Below are 25808 nucleotides of genomic sequence, written 5' to 3'. Positions count from 1 at the left end.
TGTCTGAACATCTGCAGGCAGATAGTGTATGCAGGTGGAATTTCTGGGCGCTGCCATCAGGTCCTTGGTGGTTAGAGCCGTGCTGGCCCTGTGTGTTGTTCTGCCCCTCAGTGCTTGGCCCATGCTGGGGCACTGTGTCTATTTGCTGAGAAAGTAAAAGAAGCAACGTGGTCTGAGATTAGGGTACCACTCATATTCTCCCTGCATTGTACTCCAGCGTATAATCGGGCACTAGACTTGGGCATGATTTACATGTTGTAGTTTGCTATGTTTAAGGAGACATCTTTGTGTTGGTGTCTTGAAGTTCTTTTAATTGACATCTTATTGGTCATAGGATAGTCTGTATTTCATTGAATCAACAACAACTACAAAAAATTCATTTTGCTATGTTCCAGTGTTATAGGCTCTGGGGATAGAGAAGGCAAACTTCTTGTCTTTTGGCACTTATTCTAGTAGTGACAACAGAAAAACAAAAACCTTTTCTAAAAAGTAGCTGGGCACAAGTTCTAGGAAATGTACGTGTGTAGAATCCATAATTGTGGATAATTATAGTTTTCCTGAAGGATCTAGACATAGATATGTCGCCCATATTTTCTGGTGAAACCTACATCCTGTTACTTAGAATTGTTCTTTTTTTAAAAATGTATTTGGTACTATGCAGCTTGGACTCCTAGTGATTCTCCTGTTTTCAGTCTCCCCAGTGTTGGGATTACAGGCGTGCACCACTACACCCGGTCTTAGGGACCCACTTGGCATGCCTAGGGGAGGGGCTGGCACAGCATACGGTACTGGGGGTCGAACCTTGGTGCCTGTGCTTGCCTGAGCAGGCACTTAGTCTGCTGAGCTATCTCAGCGTCCCTATTTGGAGTTGTTCTTGATAAGCTGCTTTATTGAAATTTCTTCAGTAAATGTGCCAAATTATCATCTATCTATCCATCCATCACATTAGTCCAGTTCAGGTTGGTCTTGGACTGCAATTAGAGGTCAGGCTGGCCTTGAACTCTTGATCCTCTTGCATTAGCCTCCTGGGTCATGGCATTGTATATGCATGTACCACCACTCCTGGCTGCTTTTGTTTTTTTTTTTTTTTCCCCTTGAGCAATTTTAAGGAGTTTGATAATCAGAACAGAAGAAAATTCATTTCATTTATTGGCTCACCAACAAGATCATCCTTATAAATGTCAGTTTTTCTGCAGTCAGTCCTAGGAAGCAGGCTCATTTCCTCATAATTTGAAGAAATTATTTTTCTGTTCCATCATTTTGTTACAATCCAGTCCATGTGTCATAGAAACAGATGGCTATTTAGTACAAAACTCAAAGCAGTTCTAAAGTTGATCTTGTTAACAAAGTATCCCATTTTTTCCTTAGTCTATTAAATCAAAAGAAAACACATTAAAAATATAATCAGTGGGTTTATAGTTATCACAAAAAAGTCTTTACCCAAAAAGAAGAAACATAATTCGTTAGTTATCTGACCACATACACAGAGCAGTAGGTAAGATTGCTAGAAAAAGACAATTTTTAATGGACTATAAATACTCCCACACCAAAGCACTATATGTATTTTCCACACGAGTGAGAAATAAACTTATCTCTCCTCTCCTTTTATTCTTACACACTTTATTGTTACACACTTTATACTATGTTTCCATTCTTCTAAGAGGAGAAAGTGCAGTTAAGGGATGAACTCTTTATTAACTCAGATTTTAGAATGTGGTTTAGATCAGTGGAAAAGTGCTTTTTATATACTTAGCAAATCCTTTTATTACAGATAGGTGCTCAAGTTTGGGCAGGATTTAGCCACGGAGACCTTCTAGAGAGGGAAATGTCTTGACTCGTACCTTAGTAAAGTTGAAGACCTAGAGAAAAATGAAAGGGGCTTCTTTAGTCATTTAGATGTGGGAGCCCTGATGTGCTGCATGCAGGCCAGGTGATGGCCTCCCTCGAGTCATGTTGATGTTAGCAAGGGCTGGAAAGGGCTAAAGTGATAATGGTGCAGGTACTGGTGGAAGTAGAGCATCATGGGAGATCCAGCTTGTCTTGCATCTTTTTGTGTCCATTCTGCCTTTGTGCTGGTGCAGGCGTTTACTAGCTGTTACCTCTGTGGTTGCCATTCTTGGGTAGGCTTATGCTCACACTCTTTCCCTGTATTTCTGTGTTCGCCCCCCCAAGATAGGCTTCCAGACCTGCCCAGTGGTTGCCACACTTTGAGAATAGTATTTTAAATCCACTATGTTTAGCACATAGAAGATAATTAAATGCAGGTAAAATTTGTGAATTTGGAAACAGTGGATATTTAGGAGGAAGTACACATGGTTCTATTTTAAATGGGGGCAGAGGACAAAAATAGTAAAGTAGAAGAAAAAATTGATCTTTTCCTTCTTTTTTAAAAATTAATCACACCAGCACACAGAATAGCAAAGAACTAGTTTCAAGAAATACATCAGAAATTATAAGTAATCTGTTAGGCTTAATATTTTGCAAAGTTTTGTTTTCATTAAAGGCAGTACAAAGGGTAATAAGAGATACAAACAACAAAGGTGAAATGCTCTTGTAATCTAACAAAGGAATGTTTTACTTGGAAGACTGGATCTGATGCTGAATCCTGTGACCAGGAGGAAGAAGGTCATTAAGGCTGTTTCTATGCAGCAGCTGCCGCTAGAAGACTTTTCATTCTCCATTAGGTTTGTTCTATGCTCTGGTGCTAGAAATGATGGTCTCCCCACTTAGTGACACCTGAGTTTTTCCATTAATTTATTCCTGGGAGACCAAAGACTAGATAGTCTTGACCTTTAATTCTGATGCAAGACTTTATTCAGCACTATATTACTTGCATAGATCAGATCAGGCCATTTAGCCTCTCAGAACATTATTTTTAGTCTATCTATGTCAGATACTTTTACTTAAAAGAATAAATTAAAGTCATTAGAGTAGTATTTATTAGAACAGTAAACTTAAACAGGAGGTCTTACTGAATAGTGAAGCCAGCTCCGTGTCAGATAGGGATTTGCTTTTGTCCATCTTTATTTTGTTTAGTTTCTTTTGCTTTGACCAGTTGCTAAGTTATGTCAAACATTGCAAATATTTTCCCACATTGATGCCTTTGCTGTCCCTTTCTGAGGAAAATTTCAATGGAAAGCATTAAAACTGGGCTGAAAGCTGTTGTGCTCATGTGCACCTGCAATCCCAGCGCCATGGGGGACTGAGGCAGGAGGCTGGCAAGCTGGAAATCGGCCTGGGCGACTCAGTGAGACCTGGCTGCAGAATTTCAAAAAGGAGAAAGGGGAGTAGGCAAATTATCAAATTTGTGAGGGTTCTTTTCTTTTATTAAAAATGTATTTAGTACAGGGTCTACAAGGTCTTACTACACAGATCAGACTCCTTCCTGTTTCCAGCCTCTCAAGCCCTGGGATTACAGGCTAGTGCCACCACACCCAGTCTCAGTTGCTGTGTCAGCTCGCCCAGGGGCAGGACCGGCAGAGCACGCTGGGGATGGAACCCCAGTCCCTGCGCCTGCCTAAGCAGGTGCTTTAGTCCGTTGAGCTCTCTGGCTGGTCCAAGGGTTTTTATTGTGTGTGTGTGTGTGTGTGTGTGTGTGTGTGGTGTGATTTTTCTGAGTCAGGGCTAATTTTCCTGATGGCAGCTTAAACTGTTAGTTGAGAGGGCCTCTCAGTGATAAGTCTAAATTTTATCAATTTGTTGAATGAATCTCACCATGTTATATTTTGCTGTTATACATGCATACATACCTACATACAATTTCTGTGGACACTGTGGTTACTTTCCTTAACATGGCTCATGATAGGTTAAAATTTGGAGCTCTTGAGGCCTTTAAGATATGAACCAGCGTTCTGCTTATTGATTTCATGTATTTGCACTGCTTTTACACAGTTGATGTTCTCAATAGTTATAAAGTGGAGAGATGATTTCTTTTAAGGATTAGTGATCAAGGGAAGCCTCTTGGAGGAGGAGCTAGAGTTAGGTCTTGGGAGGTACAAATGATCTTATGCTGACATGAGCAGAAGTACTTCACATGAGAGCAAGAGGTTGAACAAAGACAGAGGACTGTGCAGTTCAACATGTGCGTAGAGCTAACTTTATTTCCAGGATACCTTCGAATTGGAACCTTTTCAAATATGTATGCGCAGTACCCACATTCAGTTTAGAAGCACTAGCATAACATTTGAAGGGGGAGTTGGGAGAGAGGCGTATGGGAAAGATAGACTGGGGGTCAGGAAGGAAGAAGTAAAGCTTTGTCTCTTCACAGATGACATGACCTTGGAAATAGAATATCTTAAGGAATCTGTAAAAGTTCTTCTGGTCTAAAACACAAGTTCAGCAGATTGTAGAATCTAGGATTAATATAGCTACCAATTGTATTTCTTTATGTCCCTTGGTATGAGTGATCTAGAAGTAAAATTAGAAAACCAATTTCAAGGGGCAGCCAGATGGCTCAGTGGATTAAAGTGTCTGCTTAGGCAGACTCAGGGACTGGCTTTGATCCTTGGGGAGACATGCTGACCCTGCCCCTGGATCTCCATGAGATAGTGGCTGAGACTGGGTGTGGTGGCACACACCTGTAGTCCCAGGGCTTGGGAGGCTGAAAACAGGAGGAGCGCTATGTGTCTGATCTGTGTAGTGAGACCCTGTACGAAATACATAAAATAAATAAAATACAATAAAAAGAAAACCAATTTCACTGGTAAGTGATATCACAAAGAATAAAATATTTAAGAGAATAATTTTAACAGACATAATTAAAAAATGTACAAATTTAAAAGTACAAAACTCTGGTAAGAAAATTAAAGAAGATGAAATAGATGGAAAGGCAACTTATGATCATAGATTGAAAGATGCTATGCTCAGATTACTAAGAACCCTATCCTCTATAGATTCATTGTAGTTCCTTTCAAAATCTCAACTGTTTGACATCTTGGGCCTAAAATTCCTATGAAAGATGCAAAGGGCCCAAAGTGGCCTAAACATCTGGAAGAGGAAGAACAAGGTTGGAGGACTCTCCTTTCCAGATTTTACTTACTATAGAGCTAGAGTAATGAAGACACTGCTGTATTAGCCTGAAGATAGATATCTAGCTCAGTGCAATGAAACTGAGAGTCATGAAAAACTTTACACTTATGGTCAATTGATTTTCCGCGGTTATCAAGGCAGTTCAATAGGAAAAGATAGCAATCTTTTCAACAGGACAGTTGAATATCCACAGGCAATAGAATGAAGTTGAATCTCTATTTCATACTGTATTTAAAAATTAACTCAAAATGGACCGAAGGTCTAAACGTAATAACCAGTACTATAAAATGCTTAGAACAAAACTTAAGAATAAGACTTCCTTACCCTTGAACTAGACAATGATTTGTTACATATAGTAAAAGCATACGCAAGTAAAGAGCAGTAGATGTGAGGTTTATTTATTTATTTTTATTTTAGTGGTACTGGGATGGAACCAGGATCTTCACACCTACCCGTATCTTCACTACTTTAAAAAATGTGTAATTTTGAGACAGTGTTGCCCTCAATTGATAAGTTGCTCAGCGGGGCTTGAATTTGCAATTCTTCTGCCTCAGTCTTTCAGAGTGCTGGGATTACAGCTGTGTGCTATCCTACCCAGCTGAATCACTTGGTTTTTAAATCAAATTTGTAACATTATGGGCTGGCAAGATACCTCAGTGGACTAAGCACCTGCTTCGGCAAGTGCAGGGACCAGGGTTGCTCGGAGCCCAATACTGAGACCGGCCATGGTGGTGCACGCTTGTAATCCCAGTGCTGGGGATGCTGAAAACAGGAGGCTCACTATGAGTCTGAGCTGCATAGTGGGACCTTGTGCCAAACACATCAAGAAAAACAGAAACAAAGACAATAACACATTTGTAACATTGTGCTTAAAAAAAATTAAGTAAAAAGATAACATGCAGACTGGGAGAAGATATTTATAAGAACTATTTTATTAAACAATAAAAAGACACCCCAATTTTAAAATGGGCACATACATGTCTCAAAAGAAGATATACAGAGGACAGCAGACATGTGGCAATATGCTCAACATTATTAATCAATAGTAAAATCAAAATCACAGTGAGATATCACTATGTATAGTTTAAGATGTTTGTGATAAAAAAAACATGGGCAGCAATGAAGAAGGGATGTAAAATCGTACAGCTACTTTGTAAAACTATTTGGTAGTTCCTTAAACCATTAAACATGTGACACAGAAATTCCACTCTTACCCTAGGGGATTAAGAATATAGTTAGACACAGAAACTTGTATATAAATAGAGACAGCCTAAATATTCATCAACTGATGGGTCGAAAGATAGAATGTGTTATTTCTATGTAATGAAATATTATTTGGTGACAAGATGAAATGCAGTTCTGGTGCATACTACAGCGTAAACAATTAACTTGAAAACATTGTGCTAAGTGAAAGAAACCAGGCGCCAAATAACGCATATGATATGGATGCCTTTATGTGTGGTGCTCGGGGACCACACATCCCCAAAAGCAGAAAGTAGATTGGTACTTCCGGGTACTCAGGGTGGGGCCTCTGGGGACCGACTGATTTCAGTGGACACAAGATTTCTCTGTGGAGAGCACATTGGCCAAGCAATGGCCGTGACTCATCCACATGGCTGACACTGACAAAGTTTCTACAATCTGAGGTACAGGATCTCAGGATAAATCCTGAGGGGATTTCACTGACCTTATCAGACCCAAAAGCTACAACTCTTGTTGCATAGGTCTTGATTTATCTTGGTCTTAACCATCCAGCAGAAAAGTATAAAAATGAAATATAGGAAGTAAAGCCATGCTGTTATGCTGAGCTGTAGGGGACTCAGGTCAACATTTTCTGACATTGCCAGTCAAGCAGAAGACCCAATACTATTATGGGCTACTGGACTCTTTTAGAATATTTTGCTGAGTTTATACACCTATAATATTCAAATAACAGAACTTAACAAAAAAAGGGCATACAGATGTATGTCCATTTTGTATCTGTGTATTCAAAGTGGTTAGGATAGATATATAGTTACATTCTCCTAATGAATAGAGGGATTTGTTCTAATGATGTTTGTAAATAGGATATCAAGTCCGCATCTTGTACAGCAAGTAACCACTAGGAAGAATGTATGCAATGTGTGAATTATCGAAACTGTCCTACCAATTTGATTTGAAATTATCTCATTGCTATTTGTTTATCAATAAAATAAGTGTTCTGGAATCAGATGGGGGACTAGTTGCATCCTGTGAGCACATTAACAACCACTAACTCTTAGAAGAGAGGACACGAAGGATCCTACCACCTTCCTCACTGAAAAAATCAACATGTTAATACACTGTCCCAGGGAAATGGGTCTTTTAGTTTTTGTTGTTTGTTTGCTGCCTTCCTTTTCAAAATCACATTCAAAAAATTGCTTCCTTCTCAGATTTTACTAAGGCGTGTGCGTGCGTGCGTGCGTGCGTGTGTTACTAGTGTTTGAACCCTTGCCAGTGCACTAGAGGTTGTTAGTTCTGCCAGGGAATGGTATTTCAAGCGCTGCTATTATAGAGTATCTGCATCAACACCTGATTCAAATTTAATTTGAAAAGTATGTTTTCCAAATTATTTTAAAATGGAATTGACACAGTATACACCCTAAAGTGTACAAATTGTCATGCACAGGGAATTCCATGTGTTAGCTCACTTCTAAATTACCTCATTTTGTCAATGTCTTGAGTCATGTCTTTCATACTGTTTCAGTGTATATATTCTGACATTTAGGAACTATTTCATGAAATAGGAAGATGGGTGCTATATAGTAGCTTTAAAACAAATGTTCTCTTTCATAAAGTAGAAGTGACTACACTATATTTTTAGTATAGATGATTTTTTTTTTAAATACAGTGACCAAAACAGTTCAGAAGGAGTTAGATATGGGGCATAATATGACTGAAACTTATCCATAGACTCTCAATTTAAATTATTTTTATCCCGCTGTTTCCATTTTCTGTTCACTATTATTTTGATAGAAAAATGTAAATGTGGTCCATTATAATAAATATGACACAATTCAATGCTGTTTTCACCTGCTTCATATGTTGAAGTTCTGCATAAAATATCATTAAGATTTATACAGTTTATGATCTCATGTGTGGAATCATTCGTCAGGCTGTTAGAATCAGACAGTAGAACGGAGGTTGTCAGGGGCTGGGAAGGGGACAGGCACCAGGAAGATGTCGGGGAAAGGAGGTAAATTTTTACTTGAGAGGAAGGCATTCAAGAAATTGCCTATATAAGAATGTGGTGACAGTTAATAACCATGCTTGAAAATTAAGAGAGTAGATTTAAAGTGTTTTACCTTCAAGAACAACTGTGTGAGCTAAGATCTATCAGCTCCAGTTGGCCATCCCACAGTGCATACATATAAGGTACGCAACTTTCTTTTTGTCATTTCTAAGTAAGTGAAATGAGGGGCCGGGGAGATGGCTCAGTAGAATAGTGCTTCCCTGGCAAGTGCAGGGTCTGAGTTCAATCCCCGGTTCTGCAAAAAAAAAAAAAAAAAAGAATTGAAATGATGAAAAATCTTATGCAGCTGGGATCCTGGAAACCTTGGCTGACACACTGTTTCTATTTGATTTTGGTCTCACTCTCGTTCTTTGAGGATGTTTTCATAGCCTCCCCCCATCCCAGAAATCTAGGGTGAAAGCTAAGACTTCTGGCTGAAAAAATATTTACTCGCTTTAGATAGTGCTGTCTTCCTGAGACTGTCTCTGAGACTGCCTTGCGCATTCGCGAGGCTGCCTGGTGTGGTGCTGGATATAAAAGTTAGTGGCTCTTTAACCAGTGGTATTTGGGTGGTGATCTTCATCCATGTTTTAATCTCTTTTTCCTGTGAGACAGCTGAGGTCCAACACCCTCACGTGTGGAACCTCATCAAAGGCAGGCTTGTGTACGGCATTAGATTGTCTCCCAAGATGAAATCTTTTTGGTGACATGAAGGTAGCAGACAGGACTACAGCAGGGTGATGGGAAATATGTATTATGATATGTTAGATGGGAAAAGGCAGTGAAAGAATCCAATGAAGGTATTGTCGAGTACTTAATCTGTATAGGTATATAATAGCCAGCGGACCTTGGTGTTCAGAAAGTCATGCTTGCCTTCTGTTCTACTCGTAGGTGATCATGGAGGAAGCACTTTACTGCCACCCAATGTCACTAATGAATTTCCAGAATATGGGACCATGGAGGAAGGTGGAGAAGGCCTAAGGACTTCTCTGGAGTTTGATGTGGAGTCTCTGCCATGCTGCCCACCAGGGGAGCAGGGGCTCCATCTTCTTGCTGGCCAAGACTCTGGGCTCCACTTTGTTACAGAAGGACCAAACAATACCATAGAGGCCCCCTCTCAAGGTCACCTCAAGGAGCAAAGTTTACAACCCATCGACTCTTTGATTTCAGCTCTAAAAGCCACCGAAGCCAGAATAGCTTCAGAAACATTACATAAGGCAACGAAGGTACTGGATAAAGATGCTGTTTCTGTTTTTTCAGTTCAGCAGGTGGAAAAAGAGCCAGACACTGCCAGTCATAAAACACAGAGAGCCATCACGCCGTTCCCTGCTGGCCAAGAGAAACCATCAGGTATACCTCTTGCAGAGGAAGAAATGACTGAGGAAAATTTTTATTTAAGCATCCAGAAGGATCTGACTGCCCTGTTAACTGCAGAAACTCAGCCAGATCGCTCCCAGATTCCTAACAGCAAGAAAAAGGGTGCTCGGTGTGCACGGGAGCCAGCTTGTCCTGCAGCCTCCCTGCGGAGCTCAGCAGGGACATCTCATCTTGCAGGCCATGTGGGGCTTTTGGAAGAGCAGAGATCTGACCTTGGGAGAGAGCATGCAGGGGGCTGTGATCGAGGTGGTTCCTGGGGACGTCCTGGCCGAGCCAAACATGTGGAATTTCAAGGAGTAGAGGTACTGTGGACAGGAGGAGAGAAAAAGAAGGTCCAATATTCTGCTGTAGACTCAGCGACACTGTTGGGAAGGACAGCCCTTCCTGCAAGTGGGGAGTTTCCTAGAGTGGCAGGACTTCGCGTCTCAGGGACGGACTCCTGCAGTTCAGTGAGTTTAACTGAGAGTGCTAGCACTGACACTCGGAGCGCTTCGGCAGAGAGGCCTGGCACTAGCTTAGGGCCCCTTCCCCCCGTGCCTCTTGCCGAGAGTGGAGAGGATGAAGTCTTCCTGAAAGCAAACCACCAGCCTGAGAAGAACTCTGAAGGAGACAATGCAAGGTGAGCTCCCAGAGTGGCCTGCCACTGGCCATGACTGGGACATGTTCTCGAAACCACTCTTTGGTGCTTGGTTCAAAAACTCAGCTTACAAACTGTAGTTGTTCCTTGCATTTTGCTTTTGGCGATTCCAGTAACTGGCAGAGGCTTGAGAGTAATATATGGAGAATCGAAGGAATAAATAATTCACAAGTTTTAAATCACTTATATTAGAATATATTATTATAGTTGTTCTGTTTTAGTATTATTATTATTTTTTTTTAAATTTTTATTTATTTATTTATTTGAGAGAGAGAGAGAGAGAGAGAGAGAGAGAGAGAGAGAGAGAGAGTGTGTGGCCAGCTCAGCCCACCAGGGGGCAGGCTGGCTGGCATGTGGTGCTGGGGGATTGAACCTCGGTCCCTGATGCTTTTGCTAAGCTTGTTCTAAGTAGGTGCTTTAGACCACTGAGCCATCTCTCCAGCCCCCTATTTTAGTATTATTGTTATCAATATCTAACCATACCTTGTTTAGAAGATAGTATACTTAGGGGAAAGTCTAGCATGGTATACTTAGGGTTCATTATTATCTTGGGGGTCTTCGAATATATCCCAGAGGTGAATGGAGGGACTGCTATACACTGGATCCTTGCTGTCATAGAATGGAAGAGAAGTTAGCATAAGTTTGGTCTTTCTTATGTTTTAAACTTCTACGGCAGTAAAGTGATCTTATAATAAAGTTGTCCGTTAGGCTCAGGCCAGGGTAAAGGAGTTTTGAAGAGACAGTGAATGCTGAGCTTTGTAAGTCCATTTCTGACGTTTGTCCTTTTAGCAGGTTTTGAGTTTTTCCCATCATGGGACCTACAGCTCGCTATAAGAATTGTAACAATAGGACAGCGTGTGCACTCCGTTGGCAGGTCCCGCGCTTACACCTTCACGTGGGCGTTTCTTCTGGCTGAACACTGTCTCAGTTACTCCTCTCTCGTTGCTGGCACACTCAAAATGAAGGAAGGAAAGGTTTGTTTAGCTCACAGTCACTGGAGGTTTCAGTCCACACTCAGCTGGCTCCAAGGCAGAGCAGCACGCGGCAGAGAGCAACCTTTCCTGGTGGCCGCAGAGAGCAGAGCGAGGGAGGAGTAGGAGCAGCTCACACAGCTGGCTTCTCTTCCCTCCTTACATTGTAACGCAAATTACCTGCCCCAGGGCAGGTGCAGCAACTACACCCACAGTTATCAATCACAAACTCAAGAAGCCGCCCCAAGACTGCATGTGGCTTTGGGGGGACACCTAGACACAAACCATAACACTCAGGGACTCAGAGAGGGGTATGCACGGCTGACGGCACATCCTGCTTCCGTGTGGGCTCTGGAACCCATGTGCTCCCTGGTGTGCACATGGGAGCCCCTTCTCCCCACGTGCCATGCGTCTGGGCCATGGCTGGGATGAGTCAGTGTGGTGTCAGATGAACTGTTCTGCTCTCTCCCTACGCTGCTGGTGTCGGACCAGCCTAGAGCCTGGGACAAGGAGCACTCGGCTTTGCGAGTCTGCTTCTGACGTGTGTCACATTTGGGAGGCCTGACTCCTGCTTCCTCACTCCTGGGCTGTAGTCAGACCATCAGTGTTCCTTTTGGCTAAGTCATTTGTTGTGTGTGTAATTCTGCCGGGTGGCAGGCATGAAGAGGGTCTGGAGACCCTGGCTCAGCCCACCTGGCAGGTTTTGACCCTCATCAGAGAAAAGGAGTTTCAGGACACAAGAGGCATAGAAAACATTGCTAAGCAGAGTTGAGAGTGCCGACACTCAAGGGGAGAGGTGTACGTGGCCCAGGATTGGGAATATGTGTTCTCAGAGATGTCCTTCAGCGGGATTATGGGTAGAGATAACCTTGTGTCCTGAAGTTGTGGGTTTGGTTTTAATTTTGGACTGGGATTGAACCAGGACCTTCACTAGGAGCTACGGACTTAGCCCTTTTTATTTATTTATTTTTGGCAGAACTGGGGATTGAACTCAGGCCCTTGCACTTGCCAGGCAAGCACATATTCAACTGAGCTATCTCCCCGGCCCCTAGCCCTTTTTATTTTAAGAGAAGATTTTACCAGGTCTTACCGAGTTGCAAAATTGCCCAGGCTGAACATGAACTTGCTGTCCTTCTGCTCAGACTCCCAGAGTGCTGTGCTGGGATTACAGGCGCAGGCCACCAAGCCTGCCTGATCGCCTTTCTACCCATCTTTGTTTTGCCTGCCCTGCCTCACTTGGAATTTGTACCATTTTCTTCTGGCGGTCCTCATGACAATGTGCTATGCTTTATATGAGAAATGATCTGTGTCAAAGCTGAAGACTGTCTTGCTTTTTTTTTTTTGTCCCATAGGAAGACAGGCCTTTCTTCTACAATTCCAAGACCCCTGAAATCATCAGTTTCTTCCTCCTTCCTTTGCTCCTAACATAAACCCTCCAAACTCTGCTCAAAAGCATCTTTGTTATGTGACATATGGCTATTTATAGTCCCACTGGAATATTCACTTTTGCTATTGTTTGGAGGACTAATTTGTTTCTCCATTTCCTTTTCCTTCCCTCCCTTTCTTTCCATAAATAATTTTCAGTTGTTTACTGTGCCTTTGACCCTGCTAGATGCTTGCCGTAAAGGGATATTGAAGTCGACGGGGCCCATGTGGTCACTGTCTTCTTGGAATTCCTGGGAATTCCACACCGACCACATTCATTAGTGTGGGCTCATAGATTGTGCGAGGCCCCTTGAAGGCAAAAAATAGAGACACCAGAAAGCAGAATTCAAATGGAAGGGGAAGGCTAACCCAGCTGATGGCTCGGGCGAGGCCTCTCTGTGGACAGGGCTGGAGCTGAAGTTGACAGCTGAAAAATGCATAAGAGCCAGACAGAGAACAGGAGAAAAAGGTCTGCTTGGGGATTTTCCATTTTATTCTAGGGGCAATGGGAAGCTGTTAGAAGGCAAAAATCCAGAATATTGCTGAAAACAAGATGGGCATTCAGTAATTTAAGGTAAACAGAGACAACTGCATCATTTGCATATGAATTCTGCTATACCTAGGAATTCAAATTACCTGGGATTTAGTAGCAGATAATCCTATTTCTATTTTATTCCTAGGAATTAGATGCTCAGGGAGTTAACTGAAGTTGCCTTGAGTGACGTAGCTTATCATCCTGTCAGGACTTAGCTCCAGGTTTTTTAACTCTTGGTCACTTGCTCTTATTTCTTATCTGTCTCCCGGACATTCATCTTTATATTATCCTAATACTCACTTTTAGTATTTTAAAAACATGTTGCGGATCAATTTTTCACGTCTGTGTGCCCAACTTTGCGCCCTACCCCTGTATATGAACTTGTAAGCTGTTTTTCGCTTCTCTGGATTTTGGGGAACCTTACAGTCAGGCTGTCTGTTTTAGGGTCGGGTATTTATTGGCTGTCCTCATTTTGGACCTGAATTCTGCAGTGTGGCTTCACGGTCGGCAGAGGGCAGCCCTCGGATTCTGATGTGTCACTGTCTCCAGGGCATTTGGTCTTAAATTGGAAAGTATTAGTAACTGACGAAAGTGGAGCATACTTTTACTGAAAGGTTACTGTGTCAGGTTTACGGGATGTGTTTATCGGCTTCTTTTAGAATTTTTTTTTTCCTGAGGATTGAATCTGAACCTTCTCAGTGAGCTACCTTCCCAGCCCTTATTTTGAGACAAGTTCATGCTAAGTAAGTTGCCAAGATACCCACACTGGGCTAGGACTTGTGATCCTCCCGCCTCAGCTCCCCAGAGTACTGGATTACAAGTGTGCACACTGGACTGCTTTTGCTCTAATTAAGAATGATGGTAGTGGGCCGGCCAGATAGCTCAGCCGATTACAAAAAGCTCAGTGGATTAAAGCGCCTGCTTAGGCAGATGCAGGGACCAGGGGTTTGATCCCCCCTTTGCTGTGCCAGCCCTGCCCCCCAGGGCACGCTGAGACAGCAACTGAGACTGGGTGTGGTGGTGTGTGCCTGTAATCTCAGCTCTTGGGAGGCTGAAAACAGGAAGAAGTCTGATCTGTATAGTGAGACCCTGTAGACCCTGTACTAAGTACATTAAAAAAAAATGATGGTAGTTATATGTAACCTGAGTTTGTGGAACATAGCTGATTCAAACGAGAAGTTAATATTTTATTCTAATATTATCCATTGGGCTAGATGTATTTGCATACTAGAAAACTAGATTGAAACTTTATGCTAAGAAGGTTTTCAAACCACATGAATTTCATATCACCGCAAATAGGTTAAAATATAATCTTAGTGAATGCGTGACACTTACAGGACATAATCCTTCTTAAGTAGTCGAAGGGGAAAAATAAAGAGAAAAAAACAATATCAATATTAAATTTTTTCTCTCTTAATTTCTTTCCAGACTCCTGGAGGAAGAAGACCACCTTAGGGGAGGAGAGGATGATATTCTTGGGACCGGATATACAGAGGACTCCACCGATGTGTACAGCTCCCAGTTTGAGACCATTTTGGACAACACATCTTTATACTACAGTGCAGAGTCATTGGAGACCTTATACTCAGAGCCTGATAGCTACTTTAGCTTTGAGATGCCCCTTACTCCAATGATACAACAGCGCATCAAAGAAGGGGGCCAGTTCTTAGAAAGGACTTCCGCAAGAGGACATCAGGACATCCTGAGTGTCTCATCGGATGGAGGCATAGTGATGGGCTATTCGAGTGGGATCACCAATGGACTGAATGATGCCGGTGACTCCTTCTACTCCAGAGGCTCTCCGGAGATTGCCTACTGGGGAAGGTACCACTTCCATTCCTATCGGTTATAGGGTGGTGGTTTTTGTAGCGTTCTCTCTTTGGGAAATCTGAGTGTGGAATATATTTATCACTTGGCCAGTTCTATGGATATAAGCAAAGGATGTGAGTCAGAAGTCACTTGGGCTTTCAGGGCAGGCAGAGTTTGCCTCAGTGGTTGCTAGATTGGCGAGCTGTAGGGGTTCTATGCATTAGTAGTTCCTGGCTTGCTTTGTATGAATGGATGCTGAACAAATACTGTAGGTGATGAGCACCTTCATGGCACGGGTGTATTCTGGTAAAAGAACTTAATTCTGGTACTGACATTGGTTGACAAGGTGGAACAGGTTATGTGATTGGTCCAGGGACTCCTTAGTTAGAAACTGAGGATGCTGCACTCACAGGTCACCAAGTCTGTCTGAGTCTTTCTCCTGAGGGCCTTCCTCTGTCTGGCTGTCTTATTATTGGAGAGGAAAGATCTGATATGAATGTCTGATAAAGCCAACACTTTGGCAAGGCTACAAATATTTATTTTTTTTCTAAGATTTAAATCTCTCTGGGAGATAAAGTGACAGTCACATGAATCGCACACGCCATACCTGTCATTTAGTGATTCCTCGTGGATGTGTGGGTTATGTAGTGCTTCACTTTTCCGTGCCTGTCTGCTTCAGCTCGTCAGCCTGTCATTTAGCATCTCCATCAGAGAGCAGAGAGCGCTGAACTTTGTAAGCTTCATGATTTTAGTCTGATAGATTTTTCTTGTGTGCATGCATGTGTGTGTGCATGTGTGTGTGTATTTGCATGTGTGTGTCTGTGTGTGTGGGGAAAGAAAGGTCACAGGGGATAAACTATTTTAAACTGTCTGAAAAAAAGTCAGTGCTTCCTTTTAAAGTCAATGTTCATATTACAGGTTTCCAGTAATCCTTTCTTAAACAATGTACCCCATGTATAATAAGCAGTTTATAGGTCCAGTGTATGGGCAAATTCAAGACTGGTACATTATACCGTTGTCAGCCTGTATTTCCACGCTGGGTGGTGCAGTGGGTTGTGGCTATTAGTTGTCTTACTGGTTCACAGAGAGATAATACAAAGAACACAGGGTCTCAGAGGCCCAGGACTTTGGTCTGAATTACGAGGACAAGATTCTTGTTCTGGCAGAAAGGTGATTATTTATTTGCAAAACGGGAATAGTGATTCACAGCGTGCTCTGTGGCAGAGTGACTTAAAGGGCTGTTACATAGTTGGCAGTAGGGGGCACAGGGCTCGGTATTAAAGTCAGAGGATATGGAGCGGCTGTTTGGATCTGAACTGGTTGGTAGGCAAGTGCAGGGAGAGATTTCCTGCATTTCTGTGAGGGGTATGTCCATGAGGTGGCCCTGAGGGGAAGTGTCTGTCTGGGGACACCCCTGAGACTGGAGTGTGCCACATCAGTCCTTTTGCTTCATCATCGTTCCTGGTGACTGTAAATGGTCATAAAATGCTATAGAACAAATTTGCAAATCATTTAGTTGCAAGTCCAACCTGACTCTCTGAGGTGAGTGGAAGTTGTTTATACCACAAACCAAAACAGGTTGGGGCACTGAGGTGGTTTGGGCTGAGAGGTTTGACTCAGAACCCGCAGGCAGTGTGTCAGGGAAGAAAAGAGGCGAGTCCTCTCCACTCCTAAGACTGAACATGGGAGGCAGGAGATGAAGGCTTTGCTAGGTGTCTGGCTTGTGCAGCTGGTTTGGGAAGTGGTTGGCACTTGGGCTACCCAGGTGCCACACGTTAGTGTGGATAGTCATGGGGAGAGAACATTGGAGCAGATCAGGATTTTAGTACCTCAGATGCACCTGCCTCTTTTGTATGCTCAGACTAGATCGTGTCTAGTGGTAAAAATCCAAATCCTAGTGCTAGATGAGAACTGTTTTAGAGATGAGCCAACGTGGTGTCTGTCCCAGCCCTGGCCTCCTCTTGCATACAGGCTTTCTGCCTGGTGGTCCTTCCACACTTCCGTGACCAGTGCCTGTGATGTAGACAGCCCAGCTGTCCACAGGGTGCCTGGCTTTGTGTCCTGTGAACTCAGAAGTGGTTACAGGTGAAGGAAGTTTTATTTTATCATGTATGTATATATTGTATATATTTTATGACGTATAGTTAAGGTACAAGAAAGGAAGTGAAAGGTTTGATAATTACGAAGTTTTAAAGAACTAGAAAACTTTTATATATTTTTCTTTAGCCCTTTCTGTTTTCTTTAGTGCTTTGGAGAAGGTGTACTACCAGATGCACTGTGTTGCTATTATGGTTTGAAGAAGTATGACATTTTATAGCTTGAAAGGAGCCTTAGATCATTTTATAGTAAAGTCCCTGTGTCCCACCTTGAGAATTATCTAAAGCCACATGACCTTCCAGTGACAGATTCTTACTCAGATTTAACTTACCTGACTCCTACTGCCTGGTATTTTATATTAATATTCTTTCTTTTGATCTGGTTTCTTTCACACTATAGAAGAAGTCTTAGTTGATCTGTTTCCCAGAAAGCAAATTCTAAATGTAAAGCTGTTGTTGTGTTTTTTAATATTTATTTATTTTTTGTGGCTGCAGGGATCAAACTCAGGACCTTGCACTTGCGAGGCAGGCACTAATACTGCTGCACTATATCCCTGGAGTGTTTTTGAGTTTTTAAGAAATTATTTACTTATTTATTTGGTATAGGGTCTGCTACACAGCTTGGACTCATAGCGATCCTTCTGCCTCAGTCTTCCCAGTGCTAAGATTATAGGCTTGCGTCACCATGCTTGGTTTGGGTGGCTGGCTCCACGCAGGGCTCAGCATGGCATGTGGTATCAGAGATCAAACTCGGGTCTTTGCGCTTGCTGAGAAGGGTCTTACACCGCCAAGCTCTACCCCCAGCCCTGGTTGTTGTTGATGTTGATGGTAGTGCTTGTGTGTTGTCATTATTGATACTGAGGACAACTTTAAAACTTCTTCCAAATTAAAATATCCTTCTGCAGAGATAAGTAGATAAACCGAGAGGTGTTGAGCTTCCGAGGTTATCAGGAAGTCCAGTGATTGCTGACTGCACAAGTCGACGTAATTGACTTCCCTCGGCCATCCACGGAGCGCCAGCTAGAAGCCAAAGAAGGGAAGGTTTTCCAGTTTCATTAGAAAAGATGACTTTTGATAATTAAAAGGAGTGCATATGCCCAGCGTTTGCTCTGTGCTCACCGCCTCTCCAGGTCCCTCAGCCCCAGGCTGGGGGTCTGACCACATTGTCTAAAGGGAGCTCTGCGGACATCACAGAGGGTGGTTGGGTGAGAGTGACTTCTCTGATAATGCCCCTTGATATTGTGTATCAATGGAGGAAAATAGGGCTGGCCAGATGGCTCAGTGGACTAAAGCACCTGCTAAGGCAGAGCGCAGCGGCTGGGGTTTGATCCCCGGCTTGCCATGCCAGCTCTGCCCCCTGGGTGTGCTGAGATGGAAATTGAGATTGGGAGTGGTGGTGTGCGCCTATAATCCCAGTGCTTGGGAGGTTGGAAACAGGAGGATCAATACAAGTCTGATCTGTGTAGTGAGATCCTGTAGACACTGTATATCCTGTTCTAAATACATTTTAAAAATTTCAGGAAATTAGCCTGTCCCTATTCAGGTATTGATTTTAATGCATAAAGTCTTAGTATTAGCTACTACAAAATATTACAAGATTACTTTTGCTAGTCTCTAAAATACTTTATTATATGTAGCCCATAGATTTTATTTATTTTATAAAGATATAATATTTATGTCTCATAAGAAGCTAGGAGAAAGAATGGAATGGTTAATGTTCTTATTTTTCAGGCAAGGAATCAGAGCTCAGAGAGGTTAAGTAACTTCCTTAAAGCACTTGAGCCCAGCTCCAGAGCCTGTGCTCTTACTGAGCTGTGGTGAATTGGATCCATAAATTACGTGGATAGCGATCATGATTCCTGATAGATCCTGTAACATATTTTGAACAAAACAGAGATGTGTACCACCATGCCTAGATTTGGTGACCAACTTGGTGCAGGGTCTGCATGAGATGTAGTACTGGGGATTGAACTCCTGTCCTTGTGCTTTCCAGGCAGGCTCTTAGACCATTGAGCTATCTCCCCAACCCCTGCTTAGATATATTTTTAAATCCTTTTCTATTTTAATACGTGTCTTTGCTCTGTCATTAAAGTTAATGTCATTGGCAGTATTTGATAGTGATTTCTTCTGAGCAGAGACTGACATTATCTCTATGACTCTATGTCTTTAAAGAAAGGTGGAAGTAGTTGGAAGGGGTGCCGAGGATGTCACAGCAAGTTAGCACGCCTTCACCCCTCTCCCAGGGTACCTTCCTGCCTTCGGCTGCTCTCCCTGCACATGTCTAAGAGCAGTCCACAGCATCTGTCATATTCTAGTACCTGCTTGAGAAGCGTAGATGTGTTTTGGAGTACTTACCCCACTATTTATCTTTTGAAGTATTATTTGCTGCTCAAGAGGAAAACCCTCTCAGAGAACTGGTGGACATTGCTCAATCAAGGCGAACACTCTAAAGAAAATAAGTATTATGAGTTTTTGTGTTAGCAGATAGCTCACACTTTATACAAGAGAGAAAGCCTCTCAAAATCCTTGAGACAGTGTGGCCAAGAATAGTTAAATTCTCCCAGGTGCTCTGTCAGCGTGGACTGAGAGGTGCCTGTCAGCCAGGCAAAAGCTCACTCTGCCATGCAACACAATATTTTAATGAAGGACTCAAGAGTAGCATCCCCTCCCGCTGTGGTCCAGCGCCACACACTCATGCTGGTGGGGTCAGCGGTGCTGTGTGGAGTCCGGTCACATGGCTCCAAAATTAGAAAGGATAATTAGAGACTTACAGTTACACATGTTCCAATGGGTTCCTTTGTGTCTGGGTGCTTGTCTCTCGCCGGCCTATCAGCTGATGATCCCAACTCCAATCAGTAAGTTTAGCCTGAAGACCACAGGCGCAGAGCCAGCTTTGTGACCCTGACTAGAGCAGAGCAGTGCCCATTTCTACTCATCTTGGGTTTGGAGAGAGCGTAAAAGAGAGATAGCAGATGCAGTAATGTGGCAGGAACTTTTCTTTTGGTTCTCTGAACCATATGAAGTTCTTTTTTAAAAAATTACCTTTTGGTGTAACAAATATATTTTAGATCTCCGGGTCCTAGGGTTTCTCTAAGATATTGCTGAGGATACCAAGCAGCTCGGCAGGGGAGGTGAATTACATCTGCGTGCGGCTGATACGCCTGAGCAGAGTGCTCCTGCCTTCGGTCCACCCTGGCTCTGATGTTTGTGGTTTGCTGTCTTCCTTTTGCCTTGCCCTGCCTGCCATTGGAATGTTAGTGCTGAGAGCTCTTCTCTCCAGGCTTTTTCACCTGCTTAGAAAGATGTTATGTGGAATAATAGTGATGCAAACATTTTGTTGAAGTGTGATTTCAAAAAATTTCCTCCTACCCCATGTGAAAGCTGGAAGGCATTTGCATATTAAAACAAGAGTGTGATGTGGCTTTGATTAAGCTGACAAGGAAAAGGACTTTGGTTTTGTGGAGGTGTCTTTTTGGGTCTGGCTGTTCAGGGAGCTCTGGTTTCTCTCCTGTCTTTAGAGCTGGAAGCTCTGCTGCTTCCCTTTCACTTTTTTTGTTTTACATTTTGTAGTTTATTCTGTGGGAAAGGAGGTTCTCACTTTTCTCTTTCTAACTTCCTGGAAGGGTGGACTTTACTTTGCAGTCACATGGGGGTGATTGCAGCAGTGAAGTGAAGGCGAGGGCGGGCTCTCCCGGGGATTTGTCTCAGTTACTTCCCAGGTTAGTGACTGTGAATAGATACACAAAGTCTGGGAATCTTTCCTCGAACAAAATAGAATTGGTAATAATATGTCATTAAGGAAGGAGGAGCAATTCAGATTAAAAAAAAAAAGAGAGAAAAGAAAATCAAGTGATCTAACAAGGTCTGGTTGTAGCAGGAGAAAATGAATGAAATGAATTCTCAGACTGTGGTAGCCCAAAGAAGCATCATCCTGCCACCACGCCATGCACTGCAGCCCCATCAGCCTCTGAGCTGGCAGCATCATTCTTCCAGCCCTAAACCGTCTCAGGCACCTTTAAGACTTCCTAAAACATAGCTTTCCTTTTATAACATACCGCGATATCCTGTGTTAGGGTGAAATAAATCTGGCATTACTGGCCCTTGATCTCAGGCAGGTCTTTCCATTTGTGAACCTTAAGATTCCTTATCGGTGAGATGCATGTAACCTCACCAGCCAACTTGTTATTTTTGTCCAGTTCCAGTTTGTGAGTATTCATTTTTAATCCTGTCAGAGCTTTGTAGTTGTGCTCCGAGTTATAGTTTAAGGGGTACTAAGAAAATACCAAAGAAATAAGTTGACTAAAAACAAAAAGACGTAAAGATTTGGTAAATGTTTGAAGGCAGGCTGTGTGGGGTTGCATCCATGTAGTTGTGAGGGTTCAGGCTTGGATGGGAGACATAGGCAGGAGTTGGGGACAAAGCAGGTTTGTATCAGAGTGTCCAGTGGGGCTAGCTTTCACATGGTGCGGCTTGCAGAGAGCGAGGGTACTAGTGGAGGACTGGTAGGTACATGGGATTGAAGGTTGATGATGGAACTTAGGGTCGCACTCTTGAGGTGAGACCTGCTGTTGTGGGGGTAAGGAAGCTTCCAGAGGGTGGAGAGCAGGCTGAAGAGGTGCTTGACACTGGAGCTCAGGGAGGCTGCATACAGGAACACTGGGGCGCACCCCGCCCCACCTCATTCTCCCTTTGTGGAAAATCCATTCCACGAGGCCAGTTTCCTGGCAGCCCTTCTGCACCTGCCTCCCTTCTGCAACCACAGACTCGCTGTCTGGAGCCCAGTGTGCAGGCTGAATGCTTTGGTTCTTTCCATGCCCTTCACAGAGTCCTCACCTCGGTGGCCAGAGCCTTTCTCTGTGCATCAAGTGCCTCTTGGGTAAATTTGTGATGACTTTATCCAGTAGCCCTGGGTTTGAACTAGATATTACAAAACATTCTAACTCTACAGTTTAAATTTCAAATCAAAAGATGTAATTCCTTGGGTGTTAGCAGATATTAATGTGAAAATTGGGAGGCACTACCAACTTGATGGTCGTTCAATGAAGATGACTTGAAATGACACAGGACATTGGAGGCGCAGGTTATTACAGGGAGAATCATGGCTTGGCTTGAAATACAGATTGGAAAGGTGGCTAAGCTTTTATTTGGTTGCTGTCATAGATATAGTGGTCTTTTTATTCCTGCATGTGTGCGGTAGTTAACTTTTAAAGGCAGCAATGACATTCGTCTTAGCAGGTCACTTCACACTGTTTTTGCAACAGTAGATGTTATGTATTGATGCTTGATTTGGGGAGGAAAAGAGACATGGGCCTCCCTCAAATAAATATTTCAGTAAAGGTATTTTACTTGGAAGTACAAATTTACCTGAACCTAAAATGGACTTTTTTTTTTTCTTCCAGTGCTTTAATCTTATTTTTGCTTGCATAAGCTTTCAGTAGGCTAAAATACAGAATCTATATTGAATTTTTTTCCAGCAGGGCCTTCATATTCAGCTCCTGAGACAGGCAGCGGCCATGGTACTATGGAAGCTGAATATTCTCTTTCTTGTGAATGCTATAATGAGGATTAATACTGCACTCCATCTAAGTTGATACTCGGTAGATGTTCTGACCGCATAATACCCATCTCATCGTCTGGGCCTGGAGCCCTTGCGTGCTCTTATTCCATTGGTCTCGAAATCTAAACTTATGGAAAGGAAGCCTTATAAATCAGACACATGGAGCTGTGAAAACGTTCTGATCTCGTTGCTCCTCATCTTGCTACCTAGCAGTTTTGTTGGAAATGAGAATCCTCTGGCTCCACCTGAGAGCTAGTAAATCAGAATCTGTGGTTTAGCAAGACGTGTGGGTGGCTAATGTGTCCATAGAATTTGAGAAGTGCAGGTCTAAAGCAGGGGTCTGTAGACTGTCTCTGAGTACCACAGCTATAGGACAGTGATCCTTGGGGGCAGGGGAGACGGCTCAGTAGAATAAGCGCTTCCCTGGCAAGTGTAAAGGCCTGAGTTCAATCCCCGGTTCCACCAAGAAAAAAGAAAAGCAGTGATCCTTAAACTTGGTAACACAGTCAAGGAATGTGAGGGCTCTCTTACGCGCTGACTCTTCAGAGTCTGGCACCGCTGTTGGTCTGATGTGCTTACAGAGCTTTCCACGAGATTCTGTTGTGCAGTCTGCCTTGTTACCCTCTCTCTGTGCCCGGATATGGTCCTCAGATTAGCAGCGTAGATAGCAGTTCGAATCTTGTTAGAAGTTCAGAACTTGTAGTGGGTCTGCTTAGTGAAGTTTGCGTCTTAATAAATTCCCGGGGGATTCCTAAGCATTTTACAGCTTGAGAAACTCTCCCTGGAACCTGAACACAGGCCAAGTGCCAAGTGAGGATGACACAGTCCCTGCTCCTAAGAGCTGCCAGCCTGTGAAAGGTAACTATACTTGTGGTGGGAGTGAGCCTCCTCACGGAGGTGTGCAGAAGTGAGCATGCCTGCTGTGAACCTAGGTCTGGCTTTTTGCGTCTCTGGTGCAGTGACATGGGGCACCATCTCTGCTCTAGAGATGTAAGAGCTGATTAATTTTCTTTTCTTTCTTTCTTTTTCGGTACTAGGGATTAAACTCAGGATCTTGTACAGGTAGGCGCTTAAGCCACGGAGCTATCTCCCCAGCCCAAGAGTTGATTACATTTTATGGTAGGGAATGGTATTATTATGGTATGGACCTTTTTATCTTTTCGTGGTACCGAGGATCAAACCCAAGGCCCTGTCCCTGGTAGGTAAGCACTGTACTGTGCCACAGCCCAGGGCTTTACTTTTAGACAGGGTCTTACTGAAGTGCAGTTTTCTTGGCTTAGCCTCCTGACTAGCGGGGGGTCACAGGTATGTGCCGCCATGCCCAGCTATGATTTGGATCGTAACTGTCCTCCAAAGAGTATGTGTTGAACGCTTGGTTCCCAGCGCAGGGCACTGGTGGAAGGGAGGTGGTGGCCCCTTTAAGAGGCGGGGCTTAGGGAGGAAGTGAGGTCATGGGGCGTGTCTCCGAGGCCCCGCCCTCCCCTGGCCACCAGGAGGTGAGCGGCTGGCTTCCTGCGCGGGACCCCGGCCGGTGGCGCGGAGGGTGGCCCGGTCGCCGTGGCCTGACGCTTGGGATTGGTGAGCGAGAGCAACTCTTACCTCGTTTTACATGGATTATTCCAGTGGCGCAAGTGTGGTTTAGCGGTGAGTGTGGATTCCGGTCCGACGTCTTTGGTACAAATTTGAACGGATTTTTGTTTCGACCTGAAATCCTGTATCTGGAAAGAGGACACTTAAGAATCGCCAGCCTGGCCGGGAGACGGATGAGCGGACCGAGCGCCTGCCTGGAAAGCGCAGGGACCCGCGTTCGCTCCCCGAGCCGCAGGCCGAGTGGGCGCCAAGACCGGCGTGGTGGCACGTGCCTGTAATCCCGGGGCTGGGGAGGCTGAGGCGGGAGGGTCGCTCCGAGCCCGAGCTGTGCAGTGAGGCCCTGTGTCAACAATAAAGTTATTTTAAAAAAATTAGCCAGCTCTTATTGTTTATTGTTAATAATAATAGTGGTTAAATTATTGTCTTTAAAACTTCTTAAAAGTCATTTTTTAATCTATTTTTCTTTCTTTTTTTCTGTATTTTAGGGAAGGGTCTACAGGGTGTTCAAGGTCTCACCACTAGATCGGACTCGTAGTGATTCTGAGATTCTCTTGTTCATAGCCTCCCAAGTGCTAGGATTAGAGGTGCACGTCAGTCGCCGCCCCGGGGGTGGGGCCAGCACAGCAGGCCTGGGGATCGAATCCCCAGCACCTGGGCCTGCTTACAAGCGCTTTAATCCGCTGAGCTATTTGGCCGGCCCCTTATCTATTTGGTATAGGGTCTCGCTACACAGCTCGGCCTTCTACTGATCCTCCTGTCTCAGCCTCTCCAGGGCTGGGATTACATGCGTGCACCACCATACCCTGTCTCGGTGGCTGGCACGGTGTGCCTGGCATTCCAGGGCCAGCATGGCATGCATGTGGTATCGGGGAGCGAACTCGGTCCTTAGGGCTTCCTAAGCAGGTGCTTAGACCGTGGAGCTGTCTCCCCAGCACTTCAGAGTCATTTCACATGAATGTACTGTGTCAATAGGAATTTAAGATATTATATAACTGTAATAATCTTAAATCCTTAAATTATTTGAAGATGAGTTTTAATGATAGTGTGTTTTGTTATCTTTATAATTATTCTATTTAGCAGCTCCACAAAAAGATGACATTTTCTTATCAAGAATGTCTTCAGTATAGAGAAAATAAAAGTTGTTGAATGATTATATTGTTAAAATCAGAAAAGTTCATTGTTTCATATGTGGCATTTATTTAGCAATTATTTTAAGAGTTCGTCTAATACTGTTCTCAGGTACAGTCCTGTCCCTCAGGGAGGTATTAATTTTTCTCCTGCTCTATTAATCTTCCAACCTGAACATGGGGTGCTCTATTCAAATGGGTGTCCTCTGTGAGCTGACCTCTTCAAGCTTCTGTAACATACCAACACGTGTAGAAAATCGTCTCATCGGTATGCTTAGGCACAAAAACATGGCAGCCAGGCTTGGTGGCTCAGGCGCGTAATTCTAGCTGTGTGCGAGGCTGAGGAAGGAGGATTTCAAATTTGAGTCCAGCCTGGGCAACATAGCAATGAATGGGGGGAGGGGGA

General features: G+C 43.6%; 1 protein-coding gene across 1 annotated transcript in view; it reads left to right on the top strand.

Moving 5' to 3' along the window:
• Positions 1-25808, top strand: part of Psd3 (pleckstrin and Sec7 domain containing 3) — a 563673-nt gene that overhangs the window by 229200 nt on the left and 308665 nt on the right. The window contains exons 6-7 of the mRNA XM_023714618.1: positions 9170-10274; positions 14652-15047. Of these exons, the coding sequence (XP_023570386.1) occupies positions 9170-10274; positions 14652-15047 (1501 nt within the window). The remainder of the gene's footprint in view (positions 1-9169; positions 10275-14651; positions 15048-25808) is intronic.

The sequence above is a fragment of the Octodon degus genome, unplaced genomic scaffold (genome assembly GCF_000260255.1).
Source record: "Octodon degus isolate 3935 unplaced genomic scaffold, OctDeg1.0 scaffold00036, whole genome shotgun sequence".
NCBI classification, from domain to species: domain Eukaryota; kingdom Metazoa; phylum Chordata; class Mammalia; order Rodentia; family Octodontidae; genus Octodon; species Octodon degus.
Note: the sequence above shows the minus strand (reverse complement) of the source record. Positions and strands in the feature narration are given on the sequence as shown.